General features: G+C 40.8%; 1 protein-coding gene across 8 annotated transcripts in view; it reads right to left on the bottom strand.

The window, feature by feature from the left end:
* RPH3AL (rabphilin 3A like (without C2 domains)) overlaps positions 1 to 19,401 on the bottom strand; it is a 592,574-nt gene that overhangs the window by 304,699 nt on the left and 268,474 nt on the right. For all 8 annotated transcript variants that reach the window (XM_073574447.1, XM_073574464.1, XM_073574429.1 and 5 more), the window contains 2 exons: positions 13,749 to 13,892; positions 12,305 to 12,434 (listed from right to left, as the gene is read on the bottom strand). In XM_073574447.1, the coding sequence (XP_073430548.1) occupies positions 12,305 to 12,434; positions 13,749 to 13,892 (274 nt within the window). The remainder of the gene's footprint in view (positions 1 to 12,304; positions 12,435 to 13,748; positions 13,893 to 19,401) is intronic.

Raw genomic sequence — 19,401 nt, forward strand, 5'->3', positions numbered from 1 at the left:
ACAAATATGAGTGACTGAGCAAAGGGACTGAATACTTATGACCATGTGATATTTCAGTTTTTCTTTTTTAATAAATTTGCAAAAAATTCTCCATTACATTTCTAATGTGATCCAATCCTTATACTTAATGTGCTAAAAAATGTTATGTACCCCAAAATGTTACCAATAAAACCAAAACCTATCCTGCACAAAACCAGCCCCCACTCAGGTTCATCATCGGTCACTGGAAATATGGAATAAAGACTCTGAAAAACCGACATGGCTCCCCCACCCCTTTAAATAAAATCCAGTGAAATCTGAACTCCAATTCCAAATGTCCATCTTTTTCAGAACTCCACTATTCCTAAGCTGCAGTAAGTGGTCACATGTTTCACATTATAGTAGTGGGGAGAACACAAGTAACAATTTACAAGGTGCATGTCTTCAGAAGCACAAGTTGGGTACTAAACTGGCAGATTTGCAATTTTCCCCAAAAAAAAACATGGCAAATGGTGCAATTTCTGAAATTGGGTCACTTTGGTGGTTTTTCTGCTATTCTGGCACCTTAGAAGCTCTGTAAATGTTGGCAACAAACTATACTAGGAAAACCTGATATCCAAAAGCCAGGTAGCACGCCTTCATTCTCAGACCTGATGTGTAGCCAAACAGTAGTTTCTGATGACAAATAGGGCATCACCACATTCGGGAAAAAATGCGCAATAAATTATGGTGTCCAGTTAAACCTATTAAAACTTGTGAATCTGACAAATTCGCAGCAAATAAAAAAATTTAGAATGTTAGAGTTTTATAACATTGGGACATGGAAACATATGGCACCTCTAGATTCAAAATATTCACTGTAACCCTAAATGAATTCCATTAGCAGTGAAGTTTCCAATATGGGGTCACTTGTGGGAGTTTCTGCTGATCTGGTATCTCAGGGGCTCTGCAAACGCAACACAGTCTCTAAATTTGCATTACAAAAATCAAATAGCGCACTTTGCTTTCAGAATTTTGCCATGTGCCCAAACAGCAGTTTTTGACTACATGTAGGGTATCTTCATGTTCGGGAAAAATTGCATAACCAAACTATGGGGTCCCATTTTCTACTATTATCCATTGTGAAAATTACAAATTTGAGGCTAAAACAAATAAGCAGAAAAAACAATTTTCGTTTTTACATCCACATTTTCTAAAGTTTCGTGAAGCACCTATGGGTTCAACATATTCAACACACCCCTAGATTAATTCCTTGATGGGTATAGTTTCTAAAATGGGGTTACTTGTAGGGGTTTCTTCTGTTTTGGTACCTCTCGGGAAGGGCTCCACAAAAGAGACATGGTGTCAACAATCTATTCCAGCCAAATTTACACTCCAAATACCAAATGGCCCTTCTTCCCTTCAGAGCTCGACTGTGTGCCCAAACAGCCATTTTTTTTTTTTACCACATTTGTATATTGCTACATTCAGGAGAAATTGTGTAATGAGTTATGGGGTCCATTGTCTCCTTTCAATTGTTGTGAAGATTACAAACATGGGGCTAAAATAACATTTTATTGGAAAATTTAATTTTTCATTATCACACCCAAATATAATAATGCCCAAAGCACCCCTAGATAAATTCAATGATGGGTTGTTTCCAAAACGGAGTCACTTGTGGGGGTTTCTGCTGTTTTGTTACCGTTGGGGCTCTGCAAATAAGACAGTGTCCGTAATCTATTCCAGCCAAACTTGCGCTCCAATTAGCGCTTCTTCCGTTCCAAGCCCTGTAATGCGCCCAAACAGCAGACTTTGATCATATTTAAGATTTTACCATGTTCAGGTGAAATTGCGTAATACATTTTAAGGTCCATTTTCTCCTATTATTCCTTATAAAAATAAAAAAAAATTGCTGCTAAAAGCAATATTTTAGTGTAAAAAAAAAATGTAATTTTATTTTTTTTTTCAATCCACTTTGCCTTAATTCCTGGAAGCCCTTGAAGGGTTATCAAATTTCCTAACAGCAGTTCAGAATAATTTAAGGAGTGCAGTCTTTAAAATGGTATCATTTATGGGAGTTAATCGATATAGAGGCGCCTCAAAGTTCCAAAACTGAATAGGTCGGTAAAAAATTAGATTTTTAAATATTCTTGAAAAAAAATGAGACCCTGGAGAAATTCATATACACTTATTTCTCAGCGCTGCTAAAAAGTGGCACTGAGGAATAAGTACCCTTAACGGTCGTAGATGGTCGTTTTTGAGGAGGGAAAATAAATATGCTTTAAAAGGGAAAGTGCCATGATTTTTATTTTTGTTATCAATAATTATGGATTATATAACCAATTATTTTTTAATAGAAAAATGTTCCACTTTAATAGTTTTTTTATTTATTTTTTACTTCAGCCACTGGGGGCTGCCATATGCATTTGGGAGTGAGTAAGTGTCTGAGCACAACACTTACATACCTTAAATACAAAAGCCCCTGCGCATAAAGATCTGCGGTCCCATCTGACCACATCTCTTGTATTGAGGCTGCCTTAGCTGTGACCTGGGCATGCCCCTTGGGCTGTCCAGGTGACGGCTGGGGCAGGAGATCGTGGACAAGCTTGTGGAGCCCGCAGTATATGCTGCGGGCTCCACTTTTCCCGAGTCATCGCACACACAGCTCAGTGCATGCGATGATAGGAGCCTGTGGGGAGAGAAGGTGCTGGGGAGTGAAGGTCCAGGGTGAGTATCTGCGGCGGCGGGAAGAGGTGATCACAGCCTGTCATCAGTATTACAGTACAGATACGATCACCGCTCACTGCCAACGAGTTCAGAGTACAGCATGAAAATCATCACGCTGCTGTGCTCTGAACACACAGAATATAATGCCGCTCTGCGTTGGAGCGCAGGGAATGTGAGTACAAGCGTTTATTGTTTTTTCTATGTATTGAATTAATGGGGGCCATATACCAGGATAAGGGACATATACTAGAATGAGGAACATATATCAGGATGAGTGACATATACCAGGATGGGGGTCCATATACCAGAATGAGGGAACATATACCAGGATGAGGGAACATATACCAGGATGGGGGAACATATACCAGGATGGGGGAACATATACCAGGATGGGGGAACATATACCAGGATGGAGCCATTATACTGTGGGGCACTATATAGGGCCAGTATACTGTGGGGCACTATGTGGGACACATTATACTGTGGGGCACTGTATGGGGTACTATATGTGTCCATTATACTGTGGGACACATACTGTAGGGCACTATATTGGACCATTATACTGTAGAACACTATATGGGGCCATTTTACTATGGCATGCTATATGGAGTCATACTGTGGTGCACTCTATGGAGGCAATTATACTGTCGGGCACTAAATGGGGTCTATATTATACTGTGGAGCTCTATATGGGGCTAATATATTGTGGGGCACTACATGAGGCCATTATATTGTGGGGTTCATTATACTGTGGAGCACTATATAGGGCAATTATACTGTAGGGCACTCTATGGGGCCATTATACTATGGCGTGCAGTATGGGGCCATTATATTTTGTTGTTCACTATATAAGGCTATTATACTGTGGGGGACTATATGAGGCTAATATACTGTGGGGCACTATTTGGGGCCATTATATAGAAGGCAGCATGACTTGACGATTGATGATCAGTGTAGTTACTGAAATCACCTCTGTTCAGTGCTGCTGAGTATCACAGAGCGCAGTGGGACCAGGAATGGCTGCTGCTACAGCCCATGAAGCTTTGCTCTCTGAACGAGGCTCCTTAGCCTTTGGATTCGGGGATCATCGTGGGAATACCATGGACGACGTCAAACCTGTGTAGGAACTTTCTGTTTTCTAATAAATTGGTGAACGAGGGACAGTGTCTTGTCTTTATCTCTTTTTATGTCTTTCAGGTTTCCATTTGTGGACCATCGGACCTGCATGGGTTTTAAAGAAAATAAATTAATGCGCCAGGGAAAGTGTTGGGGCGTGTTTTTTCAAATGAAATTTATTTTTCTGTGTTTTTTTCCATTACTGGGTTAGTAATGGAGGTGTCTCATAAACCCTTCTCCATTATTAACCCCATGGCATGATGCCAGCTATGATTTTGACAAATCTCAGGCACTACCATTACACCCAGGAATGAATTGGCCCAAATCTACTGTCATACAGGGTCGGCAGCTGCCTAGGGCCCCCGCTGCCCCAGGGGCCCCCAGCCAGTGTCATGTAGCTAATAACGGCACACTATGCAGCTGCTATGGGGCCCGTGAGTAAGTGTTGGTGCAACAGGTGACAGGAGGCAGGAGCCGGCTGCTAAAGAGAAATGAGCATGAAGATGAGTGAATATTAATTTTATTTACTAAAGAGAATGAATATTTACTCCTCTCCACACCCATAAAATGAAATTAGAATGGTATATTACACAAAATAGGTACAGCTGTGGCCAAAAGTATTGACACCCCTGCAATTCTGTCAGATAATACTCAGTTTCTTCCTGAAAATGATTGCAAACACAAATTCTTTGGTATTATTATCTTCATTTAATTTGTCTTAAATGAAAAAACACAAAAGAGAATGAAGCAAAAAGCAAAACATTGATCATTTCACACAAAACTCTAAAAATGGGCCAGACAAAAGTATTGGCACCCTCAGCCTAATACTTGGTTGCACAACCTTTAGCCAAAATAACTGCGACCAACCGCTTCCGGTAACCATCAATGAGTTTCTTACAATGCTCTGCTGGAATTTTAGACCATTCTTCTTTGGCAAACTGCTCTAGGTCCCTGATATTTGAAGGGTGCCTTCTCCAAACTGCCATTTTTAGATCTCTCCACAAGTGTTCTATGGGACTCAGGTCTGGACTCATTGCTGGCCACCTTAGAAGTCTCCAGTGCTTTCTCTCAAACCATTTTCTAGTGCTTTTTGAAGTGTGTTTTGGGTCATTGTCCTGCTGGAAGACCCATGACCTCTGAGGGAGACCCAGCTTTCTCACCCTGTGCCCTACATTATGCTGCAAAATTTGTTGGTAGTCTTCAGACTTCATAATGCCATGCACACGGTCAAGCAGTCCAGTGCCAGAGGCAGCAAAGCAACCCCAAAACATCAGGGAACCTCCGCCATAATTGACTGTAGGGACCGTGTTCTTTTCTTTGAATGCCTCTTTTTTTCTCCTGTAAACTCAATGTTGATGCCTTTGCCCAAAAAGCTCTACTTTTGTCTCATCTGACCAGAGAACATTCTCCCAAAACATTTTAAGCTTTTTCAGGTAAGTTTTGGCAAACTCCAGCCTGGCTTTTTTATGTCTCGGGGTAAGAAGTGGGGTCTTCCTGGGTCTCCTACCATACAGTCCCTTTTCATTCAGACGCCGACGGATAGAACGGGTTGACACTGTTGTACCCTCGGACTGCAGGGCAGCGTGAACTTGTTTGGATGTTAGTCGAGGTTCTTTATCCAACATCCGCACAATCTTGCGTTGAAATCTCTTGTCAATTTTTCTTTTCCGTCCACATCTAGGGAGGTCAGCCACAGTGCCATGGGCTTTAAACTTCTTGATGACACTGCGCACGGTAGACACAGGAACATTCTGGTCTTTGGAGATGGACTTGTAGCCTTGAGATTGCTCATACATCCTCACAATTTGGTTTCTCAAGTCGTCAGACAGTTCTTTGGTCTTCTTTCTTTTCTCCATGCTCAATGTGGTACACACAAGGACACAAGACAGAGGTTGAGTCAACTTTAATCCATGTCAACTGGCTGCAAGTGTGATTTAGTTATTGCCAACACCTGTTAGGTGCCACAGGTAAGTTACAGGTGCTGTTAATTACACAAATTAGAGAAGCATCACATGATTTTTTGAAAAGTGCCAATACTTTTGTCCACCCTCTTTTTTATGTTTGGTGTCGAATTATATCCAATTTGGCTTTAGGACAATTCTTTTTGTGTTTTTTCATTTAAGACAAATTACCAATTTAATTTAATACCAAAGAATTTGTGTTTGCAATCATTTTCAGGAAGAAACTGAGTATTATCTGACAGAATTGCAGGGGTGTCAATACTTTTGGCCACAACTGTAATAAATAACATTTCCCACATGTCTACTTTACATCTGCATCATTTTAAAACATTTTTGTAAGGAAGTTAGAAGGGATAAAAGTTGATCTGCGATTTCTCATTGTTCAACCAAAATTTACAAACATTTTTTTAGGGACCACATCACATTGGAATTGACTTTGAGGGACCTGTATGACAAAAAATACCTAAAAGTGACACCATTCTAAAAAGTGCACTGCTCAAAATACTCAAAACCACATTCAAGAAGTTTATTAACCCTACATGATCTTCACAGGAACTAAAGCAATGTAGAAGGAAAAAATAAACATTTAACTTTTTTTTTTAACAAAAATTTTATTTTAGCCCCAAATTTATTATTTTCACAAGGGTAACATGAGAAAATGGACCCCAAAATTTGTTGTGCAATTTCTCCTGAGTACGCCAATACCCCATATGTGGGAAAATACTACTATTTGGGTGCACAGCAGGTCTCGGAAAGGAAATAGCACCGTATGACTTTTTGAACGCAAAAATGGATGAAATAAAGAGGACGCCATGTTGCATTTCAAGAGTCCTTGATGTGCCTAAACAGTGGAAACCCCCCCACAAGTAACCCCATATGGGAAACTAGACTCCTGAACAAATGTATCCAGATCTGCGGTAAGCACCTTGAACCCCCAAAGTGCTTCACAGAAGTTTATAATGTAGACCTGTTAAAATGAAAAAAATCTAATTTTACTCACAAAAATTTTGTTTCAGTCACAACTTATTTTATTCTCACAGGGGTAACAAAAGAAAATGAACCCCAAAATTTGTTGTGCAATTTCTCCTGAGTATGTCGATACCCAATATGTGTTAGAATACTTCTATTTGGGTGCACAGCAGGTCTTGGAAGGGAAGGAGCACTGTATGACTTTTTGAACACAAAAATTGCCAGAATCGAGAGCGGACGCCATGTCGCATTTGGAGAGCCCTTGATGTGCCTAAACAGTGGAAACCCCTCACAAGTGACTCCATTTTGGAAACTAGATCCCTCAAAGAATATATCTAGATTTGTGGTAAGCACCTTCAACCCCCAGGTGCTTCACAGAAGTTTATAACGTAGAGCTGTGAAAATAAAAAATAACATCTCCTTTTACCCACAAAAATGTACTTTTGTCCTATTTTTCTTATTTTAAAAGAGTAACAGGAGAAAATGAATGATAAAATTTGTTGATCAATTTGTCCTGAGTATGCAGATACTCCATAAGTGAATGAAAACTACTGTTTGGGCACACGGCAGTGCTCGGAAAGGAAGGAGTGATATTTTGAAACGCAGACTTTGATGGAATGGTCTGTGTGTGTCATGTCGCTTTTGGAGAGCCCCTTATGTGCCTAAACAGTGAAAAAAAAAATCATAAATTACCCCATTTTGAAAAGTACAATGCTCAAGGATTTTATCCAGAGGTATAGTGAACATTTTAAACCCACAGGTATTACACAGAATTTGTTAACATTAGGTCATCATATTGAAAATTTTCATTATTTTCACAAACATGTTGTTTTAGCCCCAAATTTATAATTTTCACAATAGATAATAAGTTGCGTAATTTGTGCCTAACATCATGATAACCCATATGTAGTCAAAAACTTCCGCTTGAGCACATGGCAGGGATAGAAAAGGAACGAGTGCTAACTGCCTGGGATAGATTGTGAATGCCATGTCGCATATGAAGCGCCCCTGACATGTGAAAACAGCAGAAATACCCCACAAGTGACCTCATTTTGGAAACTAGACCCCTCAAGGAATTCATCTAGGAGTGTAGTGAGTATTTGGAACCCTTAGGTCCCTTCAGAATTGTCTAACATTGAGATGTGGAAATATGACATTTTAGTGGTAAAAATATAATTTTTGTATTTGCTGAAAATTTGTCTGGTACACAAGGGTTAATAGGTGACACTAGACCTCACAATTTATTGCAAAATTTCTCCCGAACACGTTGTTGCCCCTTATATTGTCATAAATTACTGTTAGGCCACATGTCTGAAAAGAGAAGGAAGAAGCACTATTTGCCTTTTGTAGCACAGATTTTGCTATAATAGTTTGAGGGTGTCATTTGTGGATCCCCAAAGGTGCCAGAACAGTAGAAAAACCCCCAAAAGTGACCCTATTGCAGAAACTGCACCTTTCAATGAAACCTCTTATTGTTTGCATTGACTGTGCTGTAACATTCATTCCAGGCTTTTTTTCTGATGAATTGCAAATCTTCCAGTCTAGTACCCATACATTGTGCCCACATACAATGTACAGCCCTCATATACTGTAGTACTCCCATACATTTTGTCCAGCTTGTGCTTCTGCTGATACACATCCGTAAATTAAGTGCATTCTCTCCATTACAATAATGCGCCCGCTTACTGTGGTTTAGACATAGTGGGGATGAGAAGGAGTGGGCATTTGGAGCTGAGAGCACAAAATTCACTGGATTCAATTAGAGGGGGCGGATGCCATGTCGATTTTCCAGTCTTTGTTGTACCAGTAACGTGAGACCCCCCTGTAGTTTCAGTGACAGATGATAGACCTGAGTGGGGATTGGTTTTGTGCGGGATAAATTAGGGTTTTTATTGGTAACATTTTGGGGTACATAACATTTTTTGATCGCTTCCAATATAAGGCTGGAACACTTTCTTGTGTTCTAAGCTAAACACTTATGTCGGTGTTTCCATGTAAATGCGATCCAGACGAAACCACCTAAGGAACCACCCACCATAATGAGGCAGATGGAGACACTTTGTACTCTGTTTGGCCTCTGCTCCAGTGGTATACATCATTTTAGGAATAAAGAGATCTGTGGTCGCCCACACTTGTTCTCTAAAAAGATGCCTAAAATGATGAGACAATGCCAGTATACAGATCATTCCAAAGTGACTCCATTTGCCTCATAAGTGTATGGTTCAGTCGAGAGTTTTGTATGAATCGTGGTTTTAGGAAATTTATATGGAAACCCTGATGTAAGCGCTCAGCGGAGAGCGCAGGATAAATGTGAGCAGAATCTTATTCCAATTTTTGGGAGGTAGAATGAACAAATAGACAGCAGTACAAGAATAGTTCTTATTTTTATTTTTGAGCTGTTCACAGTGTTGTGTAAGTGATAAGACGGATTTATTCTTCGGTGCGTTTCCAGCGATTCCAATGATACAAGATTTATGTCAGCTTTTTTAGGTTTTGCAGCTATCACACAGTAAAAATCCTTTTTTTATAAAAAGTAGGTTTTTTGTTGCCATATTCTGAGAGCTGTAACTTTTTTTTACTTTTTGGCGAACAGAGCTGTATGAGGGCTTATTTTCTAGTACCATCTTGGGGTGCATAGTATTTTTTTTATCGCTTTTTATTCTGATTTTTCAAACACTGAGTGAACTAAAACCAGAAATTCAGTTATTGTTTTTACTTTTAATTTTTTTTTGCGCCATTCACCGTGCAGTAAAAGCGATAAGACCAATTTTTTCATTGGTTTGGTACGATTATAACGATACCAGATTTATATTTTTTTTTATGTTTTGCTATTTTTTACAGACTAAAAACAATATTTTAGCAAAATAAATGAGTTTTTGCATCGGCCTATTTTGAGAGCTGTAATTTTTTTTAAATTTTTTGCCAAATGGACCATATTAGGACTTGTTCTTTGTGGGACAGTTTGGCGTTTTCATTTGTACCATTTTTTTTTTTTTTACATATGACTTTTTGATCGCTTTTTATTCACTTTTTCACCAAGATGAAAAATTGTCATTTTTGGCATGTTTTTATTATTTTTTGACAGCATTCGCAATACACAATAAATAATGTGCCAGTTTTATAGGGTGTGGTTGTTCCAGACACAGCGATACCAATTAAGTGTACTTATTTTGTTTCATTTTGTTTTATCACAAACGCTGCATTTTGAGTTGTGAAATGGATTTTCTTGATTTGTTTGTGTTTTTTTGTCTGTTTTCGTTACTTTTTTTACAAATTTTATTTTACTTTTTTACTGTGGGACATGTATAATTTTTACTTTGATTACAGGTCTCATACACTGCTATACTCATGTACAGCAGTGTGTGAGATTGTCAGTGTCTCATTGACTGTGCTTCTGAGTCTCAGCTTATTGCTAGATCTCACAGGCCACCATACCCAGGGGGCATCAGATGACCTCAGGGTACCATGGTAACCATCGGGACCTGCAATTCTCATCGCGGGGGTCCGATGGTTACTAAGGGGGTCTTGTGACGCCCTTGTAACAACTTAAATACCGCTGTTGCGATTGACAGCGGTATTTAAGGGGTTAATAGGCCCCGGTTGGTTGCAAAATCTATCGGGGCCGATACAGCTGATACCAGCGGGAATCGCAGTATGGCGGACCTATACTCTTATTCCTCAGCGCCGTTAAAAAGTGGCACTGAGGAATAAGTACCTTTAACGACAGCCGTTAAAAGGCGTACCAGCGGTCATTAAGTGATTAACTTTGCAGGTCTGCTTTGGCACATCTGTTAAAATTGTCAAGTTGGCGACACAAACAAGCTGATAATGGTTGATAACCTGCCCTGGAAAAATATACAAAGTGTGATAATATTTTTAAATTATTATTATGACCAAAATGTTAAACCAAATTTTGCACTAATGGAAAAGGTACTGTGAGAGAAACAAAAACACATGCAATGGAAAAATGTCAAAATATGTGGGAGCCACTAGCAGCAGCATCACCAGTTCTGTTTGTCTTCCATAAAGTTTTGTTGCCGCCAGTGTCATTGGCCCAAGCTCAGACTGACATCTACTCCCTGTCCATCATGTCATCTATACCATAGTACTAGTGCTGTGGTGGCTATTGTTGCTGGCCCTAAACTGCCTGACACCTCCTTGCTTGTCCGGTCATATTTTTCCACTGTGCAGCTTCTGACATTGCAACTGCCAATGCACAACCACGCCAGTCACAAATCTCCTAGCTACCTACTGTGTTTTACAGTGCTATACTGTACTGCTGCTGCTACTACTGCTGCCACTGCCAATCTGCAGTCACAAAAGCCACATCTCCTGTCTACCCACCCATCATATTTTTATACTGTGTGGCATCTGAAAATGTAATTGCTGCCAAATGTCCACACATATTCCATGCTTTTCTAGTGAATTATATAATTAAACTGTGTATAGAATGAGTTATTTTTAATGGATTCAACATTCCAATTAATTATTTTACTAATTATTGATATGGTTTATGGTTTCATTCAGTCCAATATATATATATATATATATATATATATATATATATATATATATATATATATATATATATATATATATCCTTCTGCTAACCTCCCTGAAGGTAAGGTCAATGAAACTTGTTCAAATTGTTCAAGGAGGGCAAATAAATGTTTTTTATTACCTTAACACTTATATTCTAAACAAAGGACCTTTTACAGTCAAATATACTAATTAAACCTTTCCCAGGAGATGTTTATCCTAATTGGAGGCAGTTTTAGTCTCCAGTACACATACCTTGGGACATCAAAGCCTTTAGAGAAGTTTATACATAAAAAAGTGGACACAGAGATAGAAAGGGGAGATTGGGAGATGCGACTATAGAGATGAGGAGAGAGATGGCAATGAACACAGATTGATTGGACTTCTACCTGAATAATGTAATGTATGTTTTGATTCATATGTATATATTGTTTATACTGTTTATTATTTAATCTTATTTATTAAGTAAATCAATTTAAGTAAATGCAATTCTGATGATTTTCTTATTTCAATCCTTTGAATCCATTACAAAACATACTGTTCGGCTTCTGGGAAGCATACTTTTTGAGGGTACAAAAATATGAAACTTTGGACAGGCTTACTGACAAGACAATGCGGGGTTTGCATAAAAGAGCTCCAACGTGGTTCACTACAGTCCTTTAAGACTTCACAGTCTTATTCACATCTTTTCCAAGCAATTCTAGCCTCTTCAGCATTAAGATTAGTTGGAAACTTATTTGTTAAAAATAACATTTGAGGGGGAAAAATTAGGCAAAGGTGGTAAAGTTGAATTTCAAAAGATCGGCTCATCTCTGCCTTTTAAATTTCTAGTCCTTGGTCCAAGAGAGGTTATTCTGATAGAATACATTCTCTTTAACAAAGGGAGGTTTAAACGGGATTAGTGGGCACATATGAATTGGGAAGTTTGTGCAATAAGTTCTTCAATTTCATAAATATAGTCTATATTGCATATTGCCCATACACAGTGTGTTGTATTGAAGAATTCAGCTATGAAGATAGGTATCCTAAATTACCTTTTTACAGTCTTGGCAAAAGACAGAAGTGGTGCCCAGTAATCCAAGATGCTCCCCACACAGCAGGCATTGTGACATCCCATTGCCCATCACATTTTTCCTCATGTTTTCTAGTCTTTCCACAAGGCGTCTAGAAGTAAAATGACATATTTGACTTAATAACCTGAACTAATTTCCTGAAAGGTCTAATGGTTTGCAAACAAACAAATTTGCAATATGAACGCAACATCTTGAAAAAAAAACTTTATTAATCTTATTATAAATCTCATAAACAATGTAACTAATAAGTACCATTTATCAGTAACACATTTCTGATGATGAATAAAGAGGAAAAAAAAGGGAAAGACAGAACAAAGAACAAGTAGAAAAAGAAATTGTTAAAATAAATTGAGCATAACATTTGACCAGTATACTAAATTTCCAGTAAACTACCAATTTTTCTGTAAACAAGATTTAATGGGTTTTCCAGGCTCAGTCACCATGTGACTGCAGATTAACGAGCCTTTACAGTGTGCAAGGTACCAAACTGTCAGGATTCCTTTCTATCGCCAGCCCAAGAGGGTCGTTATATGAAAGCAAGTATGCCATTTACATAGTTGCAGTCACGTACAGACTAGATTTTCATCCAATTTTCTCAATGGTTTTACTGAAAAAAGTGGATAAAAATCTAATGGCATCTGACTAACTACAGTATGTTAATCACTTACTTTTAGTCACTTGACAACCTACCGGCATTGGAGATAGAGTGGATCCTGACAGTGACTGCTGAGGCAAGTGACTGACTGCAGTGATCACTTGAATAAAGTAGGAAATTTATCACTGCAGACCACCAAAACAGGCAATAAAGCATTGCATGGGATTTAGCAGGCTAGTATAACTTGTTTTAATAGAAATTTTAAATTATATATGAAATAGAGGAGGGCAAGGGTTATAAAAAATGTTCTTTCTCATGAGATCTCTGCAGTTCATATGAGGGAAATGAATGAAAACAATGAATGCTGTTAATCATTGAACTACTGATTATTATAGGATGATTTGTCTATAATAAATCATCATAGAATAATAAAACAAGTACTTTATAGGAGAGAAGGCAAGAATACAAAAATTTAGCATATAGCTCAATCTGTTAAAGAATAAGCTTGGAGGAAATGTCTGTATTAGGGAATGAAGTTCAGCTTTGTACCAGAAGATGGTAGTAAAGAAGCATTGCTGGAATAGTGAAATAGTATGTGTTAGGTGCAATATACTTTTTCTATTTTTTAACTTGGTTAGTGTTGAAAAGGAATAAAATAGAAGACAACACGTCAGACATTCCATCGACACTCATATTATTATATACATATTTAAAAAAGGTTTAGTACAATCAAACAATTTACTGTCAATGCCATAACCTGCTAATGTGTAATAGACAGCAATAATATGTCCTTAAAAAGTCAAGACATACCCAATTCTCTGTTGTTCCAGTGTATCGACTTTCTCAGCTCTCCTAATGACTTGAATGATTGACTCTATCTCATTTTGGTCGAGAGACTGATTCTTCCTCTTCTTGTCCGTTTGGTAGGTGTGCACTGACCAACCTGTGTGCAGCCTGAAAATTTACGTTAGAGCTTATTATGAGCATTATAATAATGATTTTGCCAAAATTTATACTAAGAAAAAAAAACTTTAATTTGACAGATGATATACAAATATATGGTGAACATAAGTCATGGTATCTAAAGAAAGTGACTAGGCCAAAAAAATAATATCTGTCATGACATTTATGCAGTCCTCTTTTGATCACTGATTGCACAAAAAATGCAGGGAAGGAATCGGCAATTGTATTCAAGCAAAACAAGAATTGCATTGTGGTGCTAGCACTGTACACAGTAAAAGGGAGTAAGCTGTCAGTTTTCTAACGGTGTGGAGAATTTGCATCTTGTAAGTACATCAGACACCTCATTCACATTGCTGACAGTTTGTTGCAGCTATTAAAGAAGTTATCCAATTTACAACATTTTTATGAAAAAAAATCTGCAAATGGTATAAAATGTCAAAATACACAGTACTCTTTCGTCATGTTTCAGTGCTGATGCCATGCACGTGCAGTTTTCCTGGTGTATGCTTACAAGTGGACAGTTTGTCATCCCTGCAGCCAATCAGTGAGCGCTCCAACTGTATTCTGGCTCTCACTGCTGAGTCAGTAACATAGAATTGTTGTGGCTGTGAGCTGGAAGAGGTACAGGTGCTTCTCACAAAATTAGAATATCAAAAAGTTAATTTATTTCAGTTCTTCAATACAAAATGTGCAACTCATATTATATAGTCATTACAAACAGAGTGATCTATTTCAAGTGTTTATTTCTGTTAATGTTGATGATTATGGCTTACAGCCAATGAAAACACAAAACTCATTGTCTTAGTAAATTAGAATACTTTACAACTAGGGTTGAGCGAAACGAGTCGGTCAAATTGATAAGTCGCAGTCTTTCGCTAAAATTGGGTTTCGCCGATCGAAACTCGACCATAGTGTGAAGTCGGCCATGAGGTCGCCGACCCACGCGCCAAAGTCGCGTTTTCCATGATGCTTCCAGCGCCTTTTCTCATCCAATCATCAAGGACGTACACTGTGGGCAACGCAATGACATCGGCAGCAGCCACCACCATCTTAGAGAAGGGCATTCGTGTGATTGGCTGGCTTTGTGTTGCGTCACAGTGGCTATAAAAGCCCTGACCACCATTTTACTTCTGCCGATCTTAGCATAGGGAGAGGTTGCTGCTGCTGATTCTCAATAGGGAGAGCATTAGGCAACAAAGAAAAAAAAACTGTGCTTCTTAGCTTCTGATAGCGATTTCAACTGTACAGTTAGTGTGCAGTGACAGGGGAGGATTTTTGAGTGTGCAGCAGCGCTGGTGGTTATTAGGCTGCCTTATAAGGCTACCTGATAGCTGCATTGCTGTGTGCACACTGCTGTGCACACTGCTTTTTTAAAAGCAAAAAAGCTATTATTCTGATTTTCTGCACAGCTACAGAGCGTTCATTTTTTCACACACCGTATAGAGGTGTACGCTCCTCACACACTACCGTGTACCGGCTGGTATCACGGACATATACATGCTATTTGGGTGTGACTCCGTAAAACAATTGACTGAGATTTTCATTTTTCCATACATATACCGTATAGAGCTGTCCGCTTCTGATACAGTACTGTATATCTGCAGGTTGGATTATGGTCAAATACATACTGGGAGAGCGTCTGTGACTAAGGAAATACATACGGAAATTTAAATTTTTACTTACACCTTATACAGCTGTACGCTCATCATACAGTACCATATATCTGCTAGTATTTTTGTCACATTTTCACATGAGGAAGTATGGTGGAAGAGGCCGCGAATGTGGGTAGGGGGGCATCTGGTACTGATGGTGGTGGTGATGCATCTGCTGGTTATGCCAAAAGCACAATAGCAGCTAAGGCTGGAGGTGTTGAGCCTGCGTCATCGTCTGGCACAAGAAGGCCTGTAAGATTCCCTTTTCTGGGAGTAGAAAGCCGCTTTTAAAGCCTTAGCATCAGGAACAGGTTTTGGCTTACATTGCCGAAACAGCCAGCACCTTTATTGCCTCTTCTGAACTTTCAAAACCTGCAAGCACTGAGTCGTCAGTGCAGGGTTCTGGTCAGGAAAAACACCTTTCCTTGTGTCCTTCACCCCCAACCAAAAGTGAAGGATGCAGCAGCCCACACTTCAGATTACTCCATGGAGCTCTTTTCACATACCATGCCTGGGTTATCCAGTCAAATCCTGAATTTCCCAGTCCAAGATGAATCTGACATGGAGTGCACTGATGCACAGCCACTGCTAGATGATTCTGCTGGTACATTGACCCACAGCACTACATTGCCCTCGCAGTCTACTGAGCCAGAATCTGACCCTGATGAAATTCAGCTGCCCCTTCCCGCATACTATACCACCTTACATGGTGACACAGAGGAAGATGCAGATGAAATTGAAGAGGAGGTGATGGATGACCCAGTTGTTGACCCGATTGGCATCCATTGGGGGAAGAGGGTGCCGCTGGCAAACGCTCAGATGAGGAGAAGGATCCGCAGCAGGCATCGACATCTCAGCAGCGGTTATCTGGCAGGCCCGTAGCTGTCCAAAAAAATTGAACAAAAACCAAAAGAGGTGCAGGACAGCTTGGCCACACTGTCAAATTAGCACAGTGTGCAAGCCCTGAAAATTTATATCATAGTAGGAAGAGTGCAGTGTGGCACTTCTTTGTCCAAAATCCTACTGATGAAGCAAAGGTTATCTGTAAGAAGTGAGGAAGGACCTTTAGCTGAGGTAAAAATCTCAGAAATTTGAATACCATTTGCATGCTTAGACATTTAACCACCATGCACTTGCAAGCGTGGACGGACTACAAAACCTCAGGTACCAAGTGTGCACCTGCTCCGACTGAAGGTAGCCAGCAATGCTCCATCGCTTCCCCCACTGTAAGACCACCGCCACTGGTAAGCGCACCACCAGCAATAAATGTTGAGGTGTTGTTGCAAGGCCAAAGCACTCAGGGAATCGCAATGGTTTTGCAGTGAAACACTGAATCTAGGCCATCACCACCAACACCATCACCATCACCAACCCCCTCTCAGTCCGTCCTGTCCACCGCTAGTTACCCCATATGTAGCTCTCAAGTCCAGCTCACCCTAGCAGACACTGAGTAGGACAAGAAAGTACTCATCCTCTCATCCGCGTACATTGGCTTTGAACGCCTACATTGCCAAACTGATCTCATTAGAGATGATGCCCTTCCATTTGGTTGAAAGCGAAGCTTCCCGAGAGCTCACGGCCTACGCTGTCCCATGCTATGACCTACCCAGTCGGCACTTCTTTTCTCGAAAAGCCATCCCTGCCCTTCACCTGCATGAGAAAGACCGCATTGTCCATGCACTCAAGCAATCAGTGAGTTGAAAGGTGCACCTCACAACAGATGCATGGTCCAGTAGGCATGGTCAGGGCCGTTACGTGTCCATCACTGCGCACTGGGTAAATGTGGTGGATGCAGGCTCCACAGGGGACAGCAGCAGTGGAACAGTGCTGCCTAGACCACGGTATAGGAAACAGTTGGGTGTAGGCGCTCGACCCTTCTCCTCCTCCTCCAGAAGCGAAAGCTCATCGACAGAGCGCAGTCGCACGAGCACTCCATCCGCAGCTGCCAGTGTTGCACACGAGGTGTCCCACTATCGAACAGCTAGTGGTAAGCAGCAGCAGGCTGTTTTAAAGATGATGTCTTTGGGCGACAACAGACACACCGCGGAGGTACTGGCCGACTACTTGCAGTCATGGCTGGGAAGTCTACATCTTGAGCCAGGCAAGGTAGTCAGTGATAACGGCTGGAGTTTTGTGGCAGCCATAGCCCTTGCAAAACACACACACATACCTTGCCTGGCTCACACTTTAAACCTGGCGGTGCAGTGCTTCCTCAATAATTATCCGGAGTTAACAGCCCTGCTCCAAAAGGTGCAAAGACTGTGCTCACACATCCATCGCTCGTCGGTACACTCCAGTCGTATGCAGAACCTGCAGCGATTGCTCCACCTCCCCAAGCACCGCCTAATCATAGACGTTGCAACAAGGTGGAACTCCACCCTGCACATGGTTGAGAGGCTGTGCGAACAGAGGCAGGCTGTAATGCATTTGTGGGAGGATACACGGGCAGACAGTTTGAGGGCAGACATGGAGTTGTCGGGTGTGCAGTGGTCAAAGCTGAAAGACCTCTGTAAAGTCCTTCAGTGTTTTGAGGAATGCACATGGCTGGTAAGCGCAGACGACGCCATCATGAGCATGAGCATCCTACTTATGCGTCTCCTCATGCAAAGTTTGATGCACATTAAGGATGAGGCGTCTGCAGCGGAGGAGGAACAGGAGGAGGAGGGAAGCCTTGATGACAGTCAGCCATTGTCTGGTCAGGGAAATGTCCTGGATGAGGTGGAGGAAGAAAAGAGGAGGAGGATGAGGGGGATGATTATTTTGGGGAGGAGGATGCTTCTCTGGGGGCAAGAGAAAATGTTGGCGTGGCAAAGTCAGCTACAGGGTTTGTGCGTGACAAGAGGGATGTGGATTTGCCAGAAATGTCTGGTTATGCCTTGCAGATCCTAAAAAGGGACCCCAGCATTGCCAAAATGATGAAGGATGACGACTACTGGTTGGCCAGCATCCTCGATCCACGCTATAAAGGCAAATTACTCAAATCATGCCACAGGAGAACCTAGAGATATTGGCTAACAAACAAGCAACTCTGGTGAACTGTTTGTTTGAGGCATTCCCAACACACAGCAGCGGTGCTATTTCTCCCACGAGGCAAAGTGGGCAAAATGGAAGAGGTGTTCGTGGTGCACACAGCCGAAGTGGCGTTGGAGACAGGGGTTTCATGGCCATGTTGTGGACTGATTTCTCAAGTACCGCTCACACAACTGGTATTACTGCATCGATTGCAAGTGACAGGAAACAGCAGTTGTCAACTATGGTTACAAACGAATTTCTCCATGGTGGGACGATTAAAGGATTATCTTATCTTATCCTCCCATATTGATGTTCTCCCTCACAGGTCATTCCCCTTTGACTATTGGGCCTGTAAACTGGACACCTGGCCTGAATTGGCACAATATGCCTTACAGGAGCTCGCTTGCCCTGCTGCTAGTGTGCTATCTGAAACAGTCTTCAGTGCTGCTAGATCAATCCTGACAGAAAAAAGGACCTGTCTGTCAACCCAAAATGTTGATAATCTAACCTTCATTAAAATGAACCATGCATGGGTTTCCAAGGATTTTGTCCCACCTTACCCTGATGACACATAGGTTGCCAGAAATTTGGCTCGCTTTTGTCCTTTTCCTCGGACTTGTCAAATTCCTCCATTTGCAGCTGCTGAATGTACAGCCTACACATCAACATATGCCATTTTTTAAAACCTCCCAAACTGGGCTGCCCCACCCCAAGGGCTGGGGTCACCACCTGGCGCACCCGAGCAAGTGCCGTTGCTCTGAACAGGTGGGTGGGCCCACTCTTGGCCGACAGCACTGGCACAGGGCCCCTCATAGTACAATACAGTGTCTCTGATG

Source organism: Dendrobates tinctorius, unplaced genomic scaffold (genome assembly GCF_039654945.1).
Source record: "Dendrobates tinctorius isolate UK_male_01 unplaced genomic scaffold, ASM3965494v1 ptg000007l, whole genome shotgun sequence".
Lineage (NCBI taxonomy): Eukaryota > Metazoa > Chordata > Amphibia > Anura > Dendrobatidae > Dendrobates > Dendrobates tinctorius.